The sequence below is a fragment of the Sparus aurata genome, chromosome 2 (assembly GCF_900880675.1).
Source record: "Sparus aurata chromosome 2, fSpaAur1.1, whole genome shotgun sequence".
Classification (NCBI taxonomy): domain Eukaryota; kingdom Metazoa; phylum Chordata; class Actinopteri; order Spariformes; family Sparidae; genus Sparus; species Sparus aurata.
The window spans coordinates 27,568,363-27,586,482 of record NC_044188.1 but is presented as its reverse complement, the minus strand read 5'-3'; the positions used below and the strand labels follow the sequence as shown (position 1 = coordinate 27,586,482).

General features: G+C 39.2%; 1 protein-coding gene across 2 annotated transcripts; it reads left to right on the top strand.

The window, feature by feature from the left end:
* Positions 1–5,986: 5,986 nt before the first annotated feature.
* Positions 5,987–17,968, top strand: cab39 (calcium binding protein 39). 2 transcript variants are annotated; one of them, XM_030392496.1, is made up of 10 exons: positions 5,987–6,239; positions 7,821–7,888; positions 10,075–10,230; positions 10,373–10,537; positions 11,228–11,346; positions 13,062–13,230; positions 14,233–14,292; positions 14,950–15,015; positions 15,533–15,676; positions 15,762–17,968. In XM_030392496.1, exons 3-10 carry the CDS (start codon positions 10,117–10,119, stop codon positions 15,948–15,950), a joined length of 1,026 nt encoding a protein of 341 aa, XP_030248356.1. In that variant the 5' UTR covers positions 5,987–6,239; positions 7,821–7,888; positions 10,075–10,116; the 3' UTR covers positions 15,951–17,968. The 2 variants fall into 2 exon arrangements, with proteins under 2 accessions (XP_030248356.1, XP_030248348.1); XM_030392488.1 differs by lacking the exon at positions 7,821–7,888 and having other exon boundaries at positions 5,989–6,239.
* Positions 17,969–18,120: the final 152 nt, after the last annotated feature.

Sequence of the window (18,120 nt, the reverse complement as noted above, 5' to 3'; positions counted from 1 at the left end):
ATTTTCAAAATTGCAGTTTGTAAAATATGACTCACAAAGAGTGTCAGTTTCTCTTTTACTATTTACTATATGAGCCTTGGATGTGTCCAAGGTTGTTCATGTTCACAGTAGTAGTGTTTTCTGACCTGATGTAAAACTACCGAACTGATCGGTATACACTGAGTTTATGACAAAAGAGTTAAAGTTGGTTTAATATTTGTCTTAACCACTGTTTGCGGGAATTGAGTCTCGAGGAGTCTGTTATAAAGGCTGGGCCAAGAAACCATTCGACTAATCGTTGTACTTTGCAATGTATTACAACTTAAAATAAGACATAGACAACTGAGGAGAATATCCTGACTAGCTGAAACAACCAATTTTTTTCTATAGGTGTTAATATATTTCTAAGGCTCATTTGATGTCCCTATTTCTGCTAAAGCATATACTGTAGGTTGGGGTTCTCCAGTGATTCTAATGTTAACAGGATGTACTTGTAGAGTATTCAAATGGAGTAAAACAAGTCCTGTCATTTCCTCTTTTTATGTTACTGAAGACAGCCTTCCTCTGCCTTCACCTGCAGCTGTGTGGTGTGCTGGAAACACTTAGCATCAGAATAAATTTATGCTGCAAGTAAGCTTTAGTTTCTGTTTGTCTCCGGAGGAAAGCAACAATGTCAAATATCACAACATGTTTCCATAAGAGTAAGAAAAAGAGAATCTTTACTGAGAAACATCTTAACAAAAAAATAATGAAATAAAGACATTACAACATACCCTACACCCAAGTTGAAAAATTGGCAGGTGATACCTGTTCCAAATACAATAACATGAACAAATGTACTTCTAGCATACAGGATCTGATATTACAAAATGTCTCAATGCTATAGAATGGCAAAAAAAAAGGCAAACAGACATCTAATATAATAAAGTATAACAAATAAAAATGCACTGCATTTAAACATACATTGCAAAACAAGAAAACATCAACAATATGAAAGGAGAATGTGGATGTGAGTGTTTATGAAAGAATTTTTTTGTGTGTGGGGGGGGATCAACTATGAGCAAATTTAAAGTCAACACACTTGAATTCTTAAGACGCAAGTAATTACATGAAAAAAATCAAAGTCTTTTGAAAGTTATTGGAGAATGTTCTGCTGTGTAAGGTTAAGCATCCCTCTGACCCTTTTCCTTAAAGGTGTCATTTGTAGAATATGGCCAGAGTCCATAGGGTCAGCATATCAACAAAGTAACCAACAACCGCTGCTTTTGCTAATTATCCTTGGCTGCAGCTAGCTACCGTTAAGTAATTAGCCCATGGCTCAGTTAGCCATGGGCTAATTAGTTAAGTGGCCTGAGAGTTTGCCTGGACATGGACCTAAGATAACGGGGGCAGTCACCTCTGGCGACGGGGTGCAGCTCACTGGATTTGGTGGCCTGACATGAGAGTGAACTTGACTAGACACTGAACTGGGACTAAACCCAGCCTCCAACATCAATTGAGGTCCGTTTGAAGACAGAGGATAAAGTACAGAGGTGATTTACAGCGGATTGAACACTTTTGTTTCATCACACTCTGCTGTTCTGAAATGCTGGCCATACCTTACAAATAGCTCCTTTTAGTAGCCTAACATTCTTGTGAAGTAATAACAAAAACTTACAAGGAAATTATGGTATACTTAAACTTGGGCCATATATGTTTTGGTCTGTAAATGATTTACGCTTACCAAACGTTTTGGAATCAGCCCAGTAGTTCACCTCAAGTGGCAGGTGTGACACAGCTGCAGTGGCTGAAATGTAATATAGCTCCATGTGAAGAAAAAGGTTATTCACAAAGCATCTCAGCTCTCAAAAGAGCTTTGAATGTGAAATTCCGTTATTAGTAGACAAGAGGACTTTTAATCACATGGTGGAAAGACAAATAGGAAGGACAGATATTGTCCAAATACTGAGCCGATGAAACTACATTGTTTGTTGATCTAATAAAAGACGCTCTCATATCTCAGACCCAATGCAATGGTCTAACATCAGTGATTAGATCACAACACTGAGATATTTGACAATTGAGAAAATAGACAAATATATGTATTTTAACTTTGGGGGTCAATCACACTAACAGTAACAAAACAGTTGTTGTCTCCAACTTGTTATATATCACTCCTCACTAGTGTGCTCCCTTAAAATTAGTTTTACACTTGTTATCAAAGACTACGCTGGCCTCCTAAAGTTACCTTCATAGTAAATACATGAAAGTACACAACAATTAGCAGGTCAATAGACTTTTACACAGGTATGCCTATGTTTTCAAACATTTATAAGTTTCTTTGGAGTATGTCTTACAAGTTAAACAACAGAGATACTCTTTGAATAAAATAAATAATAGTCTTAAAAACTGAAAGATTTGGAACTTTTCGAGTGCGGCATCATCCAGTAGAAGTTTTAACAAGTCTGGTGAGCAGCTACACTTGCAGCTTTGACTGTGAGGCCAAATTTAAGCACAGTGATGCTTTGAGCTAAATGCTAACATAAGTGTACTATCTAGTTACTTTCCTTTGACACATAGATGTATTTAGTCTCGGAAAATTCTTTAAAACAAAAGTCAAGATGACAACTCAACAATAATTTCACTCATCCAATGACCAAGAATAGTGCTTGATTTAACTGAGATAAACAGTAATGGAATCATGCTAACGTGCTCAGAAAATTTAGCAGGTACCATGTTCACTATTAATGTGCATGCGAACATGCCTTATTGGCCTAAAATTACGGTATTTTAGTATATAAGAGGAGAGTGGTGAATATGAAGACCATAGCTGGCTCTAGAGAAAGCCAACACATCCCGAAATATCCTGTATTTTTCATAGTATGGGGATGAACATGTCACACATTAATAAACATGTTTTTATTTGCTTTTGGGATCTTTTGTTTATTTACTTTATTAATGGACCATACATCAACGTCGCCACCATATTGGATGTGGCAGCTCTGCCCCATGACCTAATAAAAGTCAATGGAGTGAACTTTATAAAGCACCCTACTACAAAGTGATATGAGTTAATGCCTGTCATTTATACATTCAAACACGTACGAAAATATTTGGGAAACAGATGGGGACCAAAAAGAACATCTGTAATGTTTTCCGATGATTATAAACGTTGACTACCCCTTATATGTTAAGTGTACAGGTCGGCACCAAACCACAGGATGTATTTTTAGAATGTTTTTTCTGTGAGTGTTTACAGCTGCCAATGTATGTAACGCTGCTACTATAATGATAAATGACAAATAAATATTTAATTTGTCTATAATAACCAGATCCTGACATGTAAATGTGACATCTGTGGGAATAAGAAGCACCAACATTTACATGTTGCTGATTTTAATCAATCATTTTTATAAATACAGTGATTTTTAATAATATAAGTACCAATAATAACAATCATAGAGACAAAAAAATTAACAAAGTCTGCAAATAGAGATAAAATTCTGCAATTGGCAGTAAGCCTACTTTCCTTTCTTTTAGCTTTGAAGTGATGTACTCCATGACAGAACATTATAAAATATGATTTGTATACAATAACATTTCATGATAAAAAAAATGGTAAAGTTGCAGTCGGCTGCCACTAAAAATATTTTCTGATTCTGATTCATATATTATGCAGTCAGTTTAACCATCATTTATACCACAGTAGAAGTGTTACATACATTGGTAACTGTTAACACTTCTAAAAACATTACAAAAATACATCCGTGGGTTTGGTGGCAACCTGTATACTGAACATATAAGAAGTAGTCAACGTTTATAATCACCAGAGAACATTACAGACGTTGTTTTTGGTTCCTATCTGTTTCCTGAATATTTTCATATGTGTGTGAATGTAGAAAATGAGAGGCATTAACTTGTAGCACTTGGTTGCCACATCCAATATGGCGGCGATGCTGACGTACGGTCCAGCGTTCAATGAGGCGTCTATGTATATATGTCTATGGTGTAGACTACTACTATTGTTAGAATAGTTACATCACTGACCCAGTGTTGACAGATGACGATTGCTTTTTGCTTTTTTTATTTGCTTTTTTAAAATAAAATTTTTATTACACATTACCCCCAAAATTGTCTTTTTCAAATTAAGAAGATGGCACAGTGTATCGATTCTCATATACTTGTTCATCCTAATGACCTGAACTTGTGATCTTGTGAAATATCATAAAAGCAGAGTAGGAGTCTCTGGCCCACCTTCATCATCTCTTTGGTGAATGAAGAAGAGAAAATAGGTCTAAAGAGGTTGAATCTCCAGCAACACTTGAAGTATATAAGATAAGTTTACTTTGAGACCTTGTGGCCTTTATCAGGGTCATCATAAAAACACATTACAAACATCTAAAGATGGAAGGTTTAAAGCAGAAAAAAGTCCCGAAAAAGTCCAAACGATTATAAAATATTGAGGATAACCAAACATATGAATTACATGAATATATTGTGCTCTTCTTATTCCTTCTGTAGATAGCACCATTTTTCCACCACTGCAACACAGTATGTGTCAGCTGGATTGAAGGTCAACATAAAAAAAAAACATCCTGAGCAATGTATAAACAGCCATTATGTACAATATACCATCTAAATATACAATATACCAAATCAAAATCCTTACAAAACAGAGTAAACAAGTATACAAACACACAGGATATATGGTGAGAAATATCCTGAATGATGCTAGTGCTATAAGATATATATCATATACAATACACAATTGAAATATATAATGTACACAAACAACCAACTTTTACAAAATACAGTCAAAGTATACACAATCCAGATACTCACATCAGATCACAAAAGTGCACATACAGTGTGTCTCTCTTTAGCAACTGGCGCAAATGATTTACTGTGCCTTGTTGTGCTTATTTCCTGTTGCACAATTCTGCCGTTTGACTTGCAACTCTTGCCACTGTGCATTTATCAACACGGCTGTGTAGTGACTTTCCAAGCTACATTTACAAAAAGGGTTTGGTCCCAATGTTCTGATGTATTTGGCCATTCAAAAATACAGAGTAAAAAAAAAAAAAAAATACAAGTAAAAACTAAGATCAGCAAAGGGCTATATGTCTACATGTAAACGCATGTTTACAGATAGCGACTAGGCTACAGAGTGTATGAGCATGTACCCGACTGCCCGAGGATCCACACATCACGGGCCAGTCTCAGGTTCACTGTTCACTAATTGGTTTGGTTAGAAGGACAGTTCCCCCCAAATCAAAAATACCCATTTTTCCTTTTCATCTGTAGTGTTAGCCGTGAGGGTGTGGGGTCCTGTTCATCACTGCGTGCAGTTTTAATTTGTTTAGAGCAGGAATGTCGATCATGGTCGTCATTGTTATGCGTCCATTTCAGTATTTGTTTGAAAAGTCTTGATTTATTAAGAAAAAAAAATAAATAAATAGCTCATTAATCTTGAGTTTGTCATATTTCTTCATATAAGCTATATGTGTAGTCTGCTGGAAAGGAATATATGGGTAAACTTCAAGTCTATTTAAAGTGCAGTTAAAGGTATGTCAAGTATAAGAAATGCAACCTAAATAGTTCCCTAGTAGTAGAAGTAGCAAAATAACCAGTACCTACATTTTAACTTATTGCATAGTTCACAGAATAGGTGCAGTAGAAAATACCACTTTGTAAACTAGCTGTGTAATTGTTTACTAATCTTACACTTGCAGAACTCTCAGAAGTGTACTAGAAGTTTGTCACAAGACATAGGCTTTTGATACAGTACACTTGCAAGTAGCTATTCAAATACATTTATACTACTGTAGGCTACTTAATAAAATCAATTTGAAGGATGCTACCTTGTCGTAAAGGTCAGTCAGACACAGTGAAAGCCTCTGCCAACAGGCCCTCCAGAAGTAAAGTGTCAGCAGCACACGCCCCACTATACAATATCTGTCCGATAGTCTGTACACGGGGTGAGCGCGCCCTCCTACGGTTACCGGGCATCCTCGCAGAGAGGAGCCACGGCTGCCATGACAGGAGAAAGCCAGAGGAGGCGGTAGACGCTGCTGCAGTGACAACTGCTCTGCTGCTGGCGCTACCAGTCGGACTCAGAGAGAGAACTAGGAAACAGGGGCCGCACAATTAAGTACAGTAACTTACGAACGAGGGGAGCGACGAAAAGGGAAAACAAAGCAGTGTTTGTTCTAAGGAGCACCTGGGTTCCCTTTAGCTGTCTTGACAAATCGGGGGAAACTAGAGAAAACACCGTTTACAAGGTATGTGCTGTGTATAACTGTGATGTTATGGATTACTGTATGCAAGGATGCGGGGTAACGCCAGGGATACTTTCGCTATCAGCATTAAAGTGAGCTAGGTCAACATAGTTAACGCACTGTTTTACATTTGCCAATGTTAGCTTGTGGGGCAGCTCCCGGCGTTAGCCCGCTGCTGATGTTCTGCTGAAGGCAGGCATGGACTTAGTAGTACGAACGCGAGGAGCCACTGCCAGGCCTAGCTAACGCAATGCTAAGCTAGCTAGCAGACGTTACCAACATTACGTGACAAAGCCCGGTAGTATAATTAAATTTCTTCCTACACGCTTCTATATTTTAAATGAAGCTAATGCAACTAGGTAAGGTCTGTAAGCATTGGGTCTGTCGAGGCCTTCTATATGTCGACAAAATACACAGGCACACTTCACGAGCGAGGAGGCAGCAGTAGCACTGTTGTTTGGTGGACAGTGATTGAAACATTACAGGCCACGTTAGCTTACAAATAGATACAAGTTCGCTGTCAAGTAAAGGGTAAAGGCAGCTGAATCACACATGTTACTGAGGCTCAACGATTAAGCTGTCTTGCATTTGCTTGACACATAATTACTCAGTGAGCAAGTATCCATTTTGTAGGCACTGCGCAAAGTTGGCAGGCTTCACACCATCACAAACCAGGCATGGATAACAGAGGGGCGGTGCTCACTGTCAGCCTCACGTTGGCCAGCTTACTGGGCCGCGGGTTTGCAACTTGTTTTGAGTTATGCTAGTCTGTACACGAGATACTGATGGTCGCAGAAGCACTTTGGAAGAGTTATTGGTACATGTAAATAAGCCCAACTATCTTATGTGACAGGACTGGTATTAGCTAGCAGCTCACAGTGGCCACTAGCTTACTGTCAGATGATAGCGGAGCATCTGCTGCTGTCTGGACTGAGGGGTGGGGGTGACGTTCGAGCTGCCTTCAGACACTCTTGTTTGTTTTCTGGAGGCTATCTATGCTTCACGCTTCACTGGCTGTTGTAATCGCGGACATGTGGAGTCAGATCCAGCTAACATAACGGCAATTTCCTTTGAGATAGTCGGCTGGGGTTTGGACTTTCTCTTCGTCTTCTAGGCCATGTTAGGTCTGTTGTGGAAAAGTCAGGCCCGCTGCACCTGTGACATGTGTTGGCCTGACATTAACGTGCTCCAGCACACCGCACCTGATTAGCGACAGAGGCATTGTGGGTCAGCGGCGAGCAGCTGATTTTGATCCTGCCATATGTGTTTCCTTCTCATTTGCGTCACTGATACCGACGCAGTTCTGCTGCCGGCTGGCTATATTAACAAGCATTAGCCTGTGCGAAAGACGGATTGGGCCACCTGGCTAAGTTGAGGTGTGTCTAGTTTAATACAGATGAAAGCGAGCACAGCCGAAGCGTTTGGGTCACCAGCGAACCCGGGGACACGTTTTACATTTCCGCTCAGTCACACATGACGCATCATATCTGAATAGTGGAGTGACTGCACCTCCCACTTAGGTGCTGCTTGGTTTATATTCCTGGCCCCTGCGTTGCTTTCTAAATGTGGACTCCCTGCCAACAGACGTAAGAGGAAGAGTGTGGCAGCTCGAGGGTTTGTGTTCAGAGTAGAGGATCCCAGCAGGACAACAGGTTGGTGTCAGACCATTAGATCAGTGATGTGTACCTCTAAGTGACTGGTGTAAATGTTCTGTGACAACCTTTAGCATCATACTGACAAAAAAATCATGAAAATATTCTTTAGGATAAAACGGTCATGAGACTGTGGTTACAATATATTAATATGTATTTCTGTCTTAAACTATTGGAATAGGGGCGGGAATCTTTCTACAGTAGGGTAAACACAGTTAGGCTGCTGTGTTGCTAATTACACTGTTATAGCCTTCTTGTCTGTTCAGAAAACTTTGGCCTCTGTTTTTGTAAGGTGGTTGGGTGGGTCAGGGAAATGTGTAGATAAGGGTCCTTGTTGAGTAACCCAGTTAAAGAGGAGCTGCGGCGAGATATGGTTGTCACATCTGTGAAATGCGTTACCCACGTCTTTGCCAAATTCTTTGTAGCATGGTTGAGTTTTATCCTGGGTTAGAGGTTTTTATAAAGATGGGGTGTGTTTATTGACCTGACTTAGTTATCTGCGAAAGTACTGTGTGTTTAGTAGTGCGTTTACTTGGATAGTTTAGTCACTCTTCATAGAGTGGGTCATACAAAGGTCAGAGGATATGTCATCAAGCTCTTAGTACGCCTATGTCATAGGCAACATTGTGTTGTTAATTATTTACTAAAGAAGATTCACAGAACTGCTCAATAAAGCATTAAAGGTCAAATCAAGTTATGGCGTTCCAGGTTTAAAGAATACATCGTCTCTCCTTAGTTGTGTATTATTGTTGTCACTGTGTGTCATACATAGATAACTTGAAAAATATCAATATCCACCTATTTTGATACCACAGGGAAAAAGTCATGCAATGAGGGTTTGCCATAACACACACACACGCATATATATGTATATATATATATATATATATATATATATATATATATATATATATATATATATATATATATATATATATATATATATATATATATATATATATAACACACACACAACAAGGCTGAATGAGAAAGATACAACTTCTCCTGGCTAGGAGCAGAAAGACTGCTGTGAATGGTAAATGTCACATTTCTTTTAGAAACATTTTTTCTCGTTAGATTAAGCCATTAATCTAACGATTATGTGTGTCAACTTGCTGTTGGAGAGAAAAGACAGCACAGCTAGTACCATAGTATCGAATACTGCAGATAATGAGTATTGAAACCATTTCAAATATTCAGAATTGATCTATACTTTTGTCAACACTAGTGTGTTTGTATACAGTATTCAATGTCTGCCTGGTATTGAACTTTATTAGCATTAAATAACAGCAGTGGATTTTTTATTAGTGTTTAACTCACAGTTTGCCATCAGTGCTAGCTGCCACTGTAGTTTGTTGTACATAAAGACCTTATGGTGAATTTCACTGGTGCATTTGGAGTGTACCTGTCTTCAGAAACCAGCTTTGTTCCAGATGAGCACACCAGAGCAACAACTGGAGAAGGATTCAAAGATGACTTAGCAGCTCAGTCTGCTGTTGTTTTCTGATATTCTCTTATGATCAGTGTTTATTTTTACATATCGATGGGAGGATTTTACTGCACACAAACACAGCAGCCTCTCCCATTTAATCATCAACCTATAAAAGATGATTCTTCAGGATAATTGTTTAGTACATATAAATTATCACTATAGTTCACCATAAGATATGCATATTGAAATCTGACCTGCCACCCACACCCAGCCTTACGTGTAATTGGTATGAACTTAAACTTATACACAAGTCTTTCTGTCGAGGTACTTTGATGAAGCTCGACACTTTAGTGGTGTACGTGTTGTTCTGTGTCTTACTCCTGTATCGTTCTTAAGATCTGTAGGCCTTTGTTCAGACTTGCATGGTATCATTGTTATGTTAGCATGAGTATGACTTCTGAATCATTTGCAAGTCACTGGCTGTATATTTGCAATCGCCCTCACCTAATACCATGCCTACTCCTGTCCTTTTCTATTAGTAGTGTTCGGAGTATTGCTCCGAGTTTGTCTGGAATAACTAGTACTCTGTTGTTTGTCGTTGGTCATCATTTAGTCATCAAACATTTTATTTGTACAGTGCAACATACATTTTTGCCTCTCCGTACCTTTTTGCATTTTACATTCTCTTACCTTTTCTTCTAGACATCCCTCCATCTTTACAGGCTCTGATCCAGTTTTACATTTCATTACTCAGGTGGACAGTCCGCTCCCTGGTTGCTCGTGGTAACTCTGCGCCATGCCTTTCCCCTTTGGCAAGTCCCACAAGTCGCCGGCGGACATCGTCAAGAACCTTAAGGACAGCATGACGGTGCTTGAGAAGCATGACATTTCTGACAAAAAGGCTGAGAAGGTAGGTCAATCGTATTAAAATTCTCTTTGGGGATTCATCACCTCTCAAATGTCACTGGGAGACATATAAGTAATTTTATTAATTGAGCAGCTTTAACATCTGCTTTATGGTATTTATATGTTTGTATATGTATTTTATTCAGGCTACAGAAGAGGTGTCAAAAAGCCTGGTGGCCATGAAAGAGATCCTGTATGGGACTAATGAGAAAGAGCCCCAAACAGAAGCAGTGGCCCAGCTCGCCCAGGAACTCTACAACAGTGGCTTGCTCAGCACTCTGATAGCTGACCTGCAACTCATCGACTTTGAGGTGAGACTTTGTCTCTTTTCTAGAGGCGAGGCATAAAAATATGTAATGAATGAGACTGAAATAAAGGAAAACAGAAAGGCAAATGTTAGTGCCAAGTTTATTTGAGGTATTTACAAACCGGAAACATGTGAGAAAGGGATGCACATGTTTTGAAAATGTGCATGGAAGTGAGGGACAGCTGGGCATATGTTGATACGTGGGCAGACTCATGTCCCTCTGCAATATGTTGTGACTGGTGCTGTGTGGTAACTGCTGCAGCAGGTTTCTGACTCACTGTCACAGCATGAGCCACTGTGTTGTGTGATCTCTGTTCCTCTTTTAACCCCTTTCATCCTCCCTCCCTTTTCAAAAGAAAAAGGTGGTGAAGAATTGCAACTCGCAAGAGTTTAACATAGAAATATGACATGACATGCACTTTTTTCTTATCAGTATGATTATAATATCCTTTGGTAGCTATTTCTCTATATCCTTCCTTGTCATTATCTTAAGAGAACATCTGTCTTTCCTCTCTATATGCTGAACACACAACAAAACAGTGCACCTTAAGTTGAGAGCTGCATTTTCCACCCTGATCTAGCTCCTGATTGTACTGTCAGTCTGGAAGTGTGCTGTAAAGCCTTTTTTGTGTATTCTGTTCTACATTAACTTTGCTTTATCAAACGTTACGTATGCTTTATCTGTAATCACCAGGGTAAAAAAGATGTGGCCCAGATCTTCAACAACATCCTTAGGCGTCAGATTGGCACTAGGACGCCCACGGTGGAGTACCTCTGCACCCAGCAGAATATCCTCTTCATGTTGCTTAAAGGGTAAGGAGACACACACACACACACACAATCACGCTCCCACGTTCATTCCGATTTTCTTTATTTATTAATATTTTTGAATTCCCACATTTTTCAACACATTGCTGAATACTTATAGCAACTTCCTGATATAAAGGGAAGTGAGAGCACCTGTTTTCAAATTGTCTGACTGCTTCTTATTGAAGAACAAAAATAGGCTCAAATGTTTAAGTAAAAAAAAGCAACATTTACATTTTTGTGAAAGCTGTATCAATCTAGGTTTCTGTGATACAAGTTCCAAAATACCAGTGGCGATTGTATTGGTGTTCCCTGTGCATCTTTCTCCATGATTAAGAGAGAATGACTCAAAAATAACTGATATAGAGGACAACATTTTGACTTGGATATGATAATATAAATATATATTATAAAATACACAAGGCAGTGTTTAACCAATTATCATATCAGTAAATATGTTAGAATTTTTATTGAGAGAAACTACACCGTGTGCAAATAATCCCATTGTGATTGACCTTCTCTGTTGTTCAGTGCACCATAAATTGAAGTTCTCTGTTCAGTTGCACTTCCCCATGGCCAACCAGCTAAAGTACCAAATGTCAGTAAAAATACAGGGACATTTTATCCGAACGTTTGAAGTCTAGTGTGTCTTTATTAGGGCTGCACAAAAAATCGTTAAAAAATCGCGATCTCGATTCACACATACACGTGATCTCATTTCTACACACAGCGATTCTGAAGCATTTTATATCTCGAGCCGAATCACAAACAAATGCTCCTATTTTCCTCCCGGATTTTTTGAAGCGCCTCCAAACGCAGCACGGCCGCTGCCTCCTCCCTCAACCTGTGGTAAAGCGTCTTTACAACACGTGATTCAGTGGCGGAAGCCCACCTGCAGTTGAGTGTTTGGAAGGAGTGTGAGAAGCCGTTTTTAGACAAGGCAGCAAGCCGCCAATCTGCCCGTCCTATTGACGGCTAGGTCCGCGGTTTTAGACAGAGGGCGGCAAATTGGGGGTGTGTTTTGGTCCGCCGATTTGCTGCCTCGGACGGTACACTTATTTCCGCCTCGACTGCTAGCTTGTTGTTGTAGCGACAAGCTAGGAACGGTCGCTACTTTCAAATTAAAAGCCCCCCGCTAAGAACCCAGTTCTAAACTCCAATGGGGTGCAATGTAAAGCTCTTATTTTGAAGACAAATTTGTTGTCAACTGTTTGCAGCCCAACTTCGGGCTTCACGTCACTGCACCTCTGAGGCGGCTTTAGGAAAAGGAAGAATATTATGCCTCCGTTTTAGAAAGCCGATCACAGCAGCTATCACATATCACCTAGCCAAAGCTACGGCCCCAATAAACACTGTACAACATGAGGTATTAGAGGATGCCCTCTCATCTTGGAGACTAATTTTTTTTTTTACTTTTGTAAAAATCATTTATCATCCAATGATAGAACTAACAAAACAAAAAAAACATTGCTTTTTCATACTACAATGGTTTTTTTTTTGTTTTGTTCAAGTTCATCAGTGCAATAAACATTTTGTGAAAAAAATCGTGCCAGAGAATCGTGATCTCAATTCTAAGCAAAAAAATCGTGATTCACATTTTTTCCAGAATCGTGCAGCCCTAGTCTGTATGTATAAAAATACTAAGTTTGGTTGAAATTAAAAACCTGTTAAAGTATGCTTCTAGGTGATAAGTCCTTGTCTAATGTTGCTGTTTTCTGCAGGTATGAGTCTCCAGAGATTGCCCTAAACTGCGGTATCATGTTGAGGGAGTGCATCAGACATGAACCGTTGGCCAAAATCACACTGTGGTCAGAGCAGTTTTATGACTTCTTCAGATACGTGGAGATGTCCACATTCGACATTGCCTCAGACGCATTTGCCACTTTCAAAGTAAGTTGCTCAGCAGATTTTCTTTGATGGGTGCTCTGAAACATCTGTGACTCCTTTGCAAGAGAATTCAAAAGCATCATTTCAAAAGTAACTCATTAACATACTGTGATTAGTAGAGATGCTCTCCATAATTTCATGACACCTCTCTTCAGCATCTTCATTTCCTACTTCCTGCTTCTTCGTTGATGGTTTATTCACATTATGTAATTTGAAACATTGTAACTAATTAGACAGCTCAGACAGCAGATTTGAAAAGTCTTGGCACCTGCTCCTGCTGCTGTGCCTGCTGTTGCTCCTGCTGATATTGCAGTCACAGACATGTTCACATGAGCAGCCAACAATGGCTGTTTATGAAGAGAAAGACAGGGTTCATATGCATAGTTATGCCATTATTTATGGCCCTGAATGCACCACTTGAGCTGACGATTATTTGCTCTCTTGTCAAAATCTCCTTAATGTTCCACTTACCTTAATTTCTGATTTGAATGTAAGGTTGGAAGTAAAACACTTTTTGATTAAGCTTTTAAATTAATTCATGTGATCATTTAAACCATTGCTAGTTTTGCTGATTGTTGAGGCTTCTATTAGAGCGGCTCAGTTTTAAACTGACAATTAAAAGACCGGAATAAATCCGGAGCTGTTTGGACCAACTCTAACTGCTTAATAAAACCCAGCGTTCAGAAGTCCTGATGAGGTTTATTTAATTACAAAGCATTTTATATCTGGTCCAATGAATGATTCATTTGTCAACATAATTGCAACAGATACACCAGTTTTCTTATGTCTTTGAAAGTGATTATGTCCAGCTAAATACACACTGTAACCCAAAACATTTCTTTGTCTAGTTTTAGCATAAGGTTTTTTTCAGATTTGAGCAATGCATTTTTACGGATTATTTTGCAAGTGCTTCACTGTGTTGTACCTAACGTTTCCAAAAAGGAGTCAAAAAAGGGACCAGTCAGAACCATTAAGTCTGAATTTATTTGCATTGTCTATTTCCAGGACCTCCTCACAAGACACAAGCTACTGAGTGCCGAGTTTCTGGAGCAACATTACGACAGAGTAAGTCCACACTGATGTGACACCTAGTATTAAATTGGGAATGGATTCACTCAAAGGGAGAAAGAAAGGCTTTAAAGCAGTATGTATGTTAAGTGTGGTCATGTCATCACAGAGGAAAGAAAGTAGTTACTCCTACCACTAATGTTTATAGGCCACTAGAGCAATGGATAATTATTCTATCTTAAGGTATTGTTATTTTACATTTGTATTCAGTTAGAATATTCATCAGTTCAGAGATCATTAAACAAATGGAACAAAGAATCATTTATCCCTATACAGGACTTTAGATGTTACGGTTGTTTGAAGCTTTGATGGCCTTTTAAAGGAATGCAACATTTACATTTCTTAAAACTAGGTGAACTTTTCTTTTTACCAGTTTACATTTAAATTAAAACTGGTAGTCTGTGTGTTTTGCATGCTGGCAGCCTGTTTCCTAACATCATCAAACCACTGATTTGAGAACACAAAGTAACTGTCAGTCTGTTGGAGAAAATCTCTAATTTTCCTGTCATTGTGTTTTGATACAAGACACGAATGCAATTGTGAAAAACACTACATGACACATTTAGATGACTCCATCTCCCTCACCCCAACCCCTTCTATTTTTTCTGTCTTCTCTCTTTTTTTCACTACTTCTTCCTCTCTCTCTCTCTCTAGTTCTTTAGTGAATATGAGAAGTTACTCCACTCAGAAAACTACGTGACTAAAAGGCAGTCCCTCAAGGTAAGGAGCCTGGGTCGTACCAGTAAACAGGTCTCATGTAGTGGTGCAACTCTTTTCAGAGAGCTATTTAAAGATGGGGTCTGGTCAGAGTGTTTGGTTTCTCTGAGCCGTTCCATCTCCATCACCTTGTTGTTAACACCATCTAGTGGTGAGAGTGCTGTGCATATGCTTGACCTATCTTGTAAGGCTAGTGTTTTCATGACTTGCCTTATTTATAGCTCTGAAGCTACAATCTGTAATCTGAAGTAAAGAAAAGGTCCCCCACGGACAAATTATTACCCATAATTATTAGCTGCTATGTGTTTATCAAAGTAATGATCATTTTCTGATTCAGGTTTACCATTTAAATGTTTGTACATACAGGAGTAAAACAGGCCTATAATATAATGCCGGTTTTATTAAAGTAATTAAGCTTTAGGTAGTCGGCCTGTTAACTTGATGAATCTGCATCTGTCTGTATGTTTTAAAAGAAATATCACATTTATATTTCTATCTGTTTCCCTCTGAAATGATGTAGTTACTCGGAGAGTTGCTTCTGGACCGGCACAATTTCACCATAATGACGAAATACATCAGCAAGCCAGAGAATCTCAAACTAATGATGAACCTGCTACGGGACAAGAGCCGCAACATCCAGTTTGAGGCTTTTCATGTTTTTAAGGTAAAAATTCAAAGATGTGGTCAACATTAAATGGAATGCACAATCTATACACATTAACATCGTTGTTATCTTCCTCCACCATCAGGTGTTTGTGGCCAACCCCAACAAGACGCAGCCCATACTCGACATCCTGCTGAAGAACCAGACCAAACTCATTGAGTTTCTCAGCAAGTTCCAGAACGACAGAACGGAGGATGAACAGTTCAATGATGAAAAGACTTACCTGGTCAAACAGATCAGGGACCTCAAGAGGCCTGCCCCTCAGGAGGCCTGAGGAAGGGTGCAGATGTGGGGGGAGGAGCCACCAGGACCATGTCTGGACACCATCCAGACGATGTCTGCTTAACGGACCCATCAGCAGCTGCTGTTCTGGTTTCTGAACAAAAATTGAGGAAACAAATGAAAAACCAATGTACCCATATCAGCTCATCAGGAAGTTGCCAGCTCCTCTGCTCCTCAGTGAACATTTGATGATATTCTTTCTTTTTTCAGTCTTTTTCCTTCAAAAGAAATAAGAGAAAATAATAGATGCTGCTGCTTTCTTGCACATTGAGACATGTAAGGTATATAATAATGACACAACAGTCCATCAAACATAGTGACAGAAAATATTTGTGCATTCAAAGTAAGGCAGACTTCCTGATAGACACATACACACAAACACACCATATGAACAAAAGCAGACACATGTTTACACGCATTTATAAATTACATCAAAAAAACATGCATACACACATACTGCAAGAATATCAGCTAAAACCTTGTGATGGAAATGGTACGAGAGAGTTGAACATTGGTGTGTTTGTTGCATGCCTTGAAATGTGACAGATCCATGGCTGTACCCAGTGTCGGCTCTGTGATGGCCTGCCCAGTCTGGCTCCCATGTTCAGTGCCACAGACTCGGAAACGCACGCGCATCACAGTAACCGCTACAGTTTGCATCTATGCCTTCATCCAATAAAGCAACAGTGGTTCATTCTAGCGATTGTGGGGACAAGCTCTCAGAGGCCATCACACAGAACCATTTACCTCCCGTGTGCTTTGTTACGACACAGCACTTGAAGCACATGAGGAAAGGTGGGAGGGATGTAAGGTATGAATTTGGTGAAGCCCAAGAGTTGGGTCTCTTTATTGTTTCCTGGGACAGGGTGAACATGTACATATGCCTTTTTTTGCTTTGTAGATTTTTGTTTAATCTTGACATATGAATATATATTATATATATATTACCTTAAACATCACGTTTTTGGTTAATTGTAATCAAATTACTTTCTAAACCATAAAAGAAACAAACAAGTTAAGTGACATTGTTTTTGCATTTCATTTTACTGCTGAAATGGTTGCTGGTGGGTTTTCTTTGTACATAACTTAAAGGGCCAGCTCACATTTAGCTAACCTATAGGATATTAACAATTTGTACAGCAGAGGAATGTCATGGTATTAGCTCTGGATCTGTTAATCCTCTTTTTATTCTCCATCTACATTTTGAGTGTCTCTCAGACTGCTGAAAAATGTGCAGGGGTGTGAGCAGTGCGGGAGGGGAGGGAGGGGATTTGGAGAGCATTAACTGAAACATTAAAGCCTGTGTGTTTGTGCACTTTGTGAGGTGCCGAGTGATCAACATCACCTAACTGGAGTCAAGGATAGCAGGGATTCCCCCCCCCCCCCCTTAAATTCATTAACTTGTTTTTTTTCCCTCTTCTCACCAGTCTGCTAGTGGATAGGGAGTGCTGTGCGGCCTCACAGTGAGTGTGCTTCAGGACATTGGCAACTCAGCACATCATTCTTACTTTCCCCCCTTCTCCTCATGTTTGAGCATTTCCTCTTTGAGGGTTTATAATTCCAGTACAATGATGAGTGTAAAGCATTGTGGGTAGCAGAGTACTTTAGGCATGTTGGATTGTCCTCATGGTGCTGAAAAAGCAAACTGATGAAACCAGATACAGATACATACAAACAGGCAAATGAGAAACCATCTGAGTGCAGACAACAGCACTTGGATAGCCCACAGTTCTTCCATACGCATTGAACATGCATGTTACTCCACTGGCTGTGCATGATGCTATACTAAAGATGTTGTACTGGAATTGTTTCTTTTCTCCAAGTATTTAACAACATTGAAATGTCAAATTGAACCCTTGGCTGTATGGCTGTATGCTGATTTAGACTCCAGTTTCAGCATAGAGCGTGTGGGTGCTTTCAGAAGTGTCAAAGGCCTGGGCCCTACAATCGAAATAAAGAAAAAAAAAAACAACATTTGGAATAAAATAAAGCTGTGGTCATTTTTAACAACTGATCTGTCAAATGTGTGTTAACATTTTGGGTTATGTACATCAGCTTGGTATATTGGTGTAGTGCCTTGGTAACGGGTGCTTATGTAAAAATACTCCATTGTACATAAAAATGTACTGAAGTCAAAAAACACAAGTATAATGAGCACAATG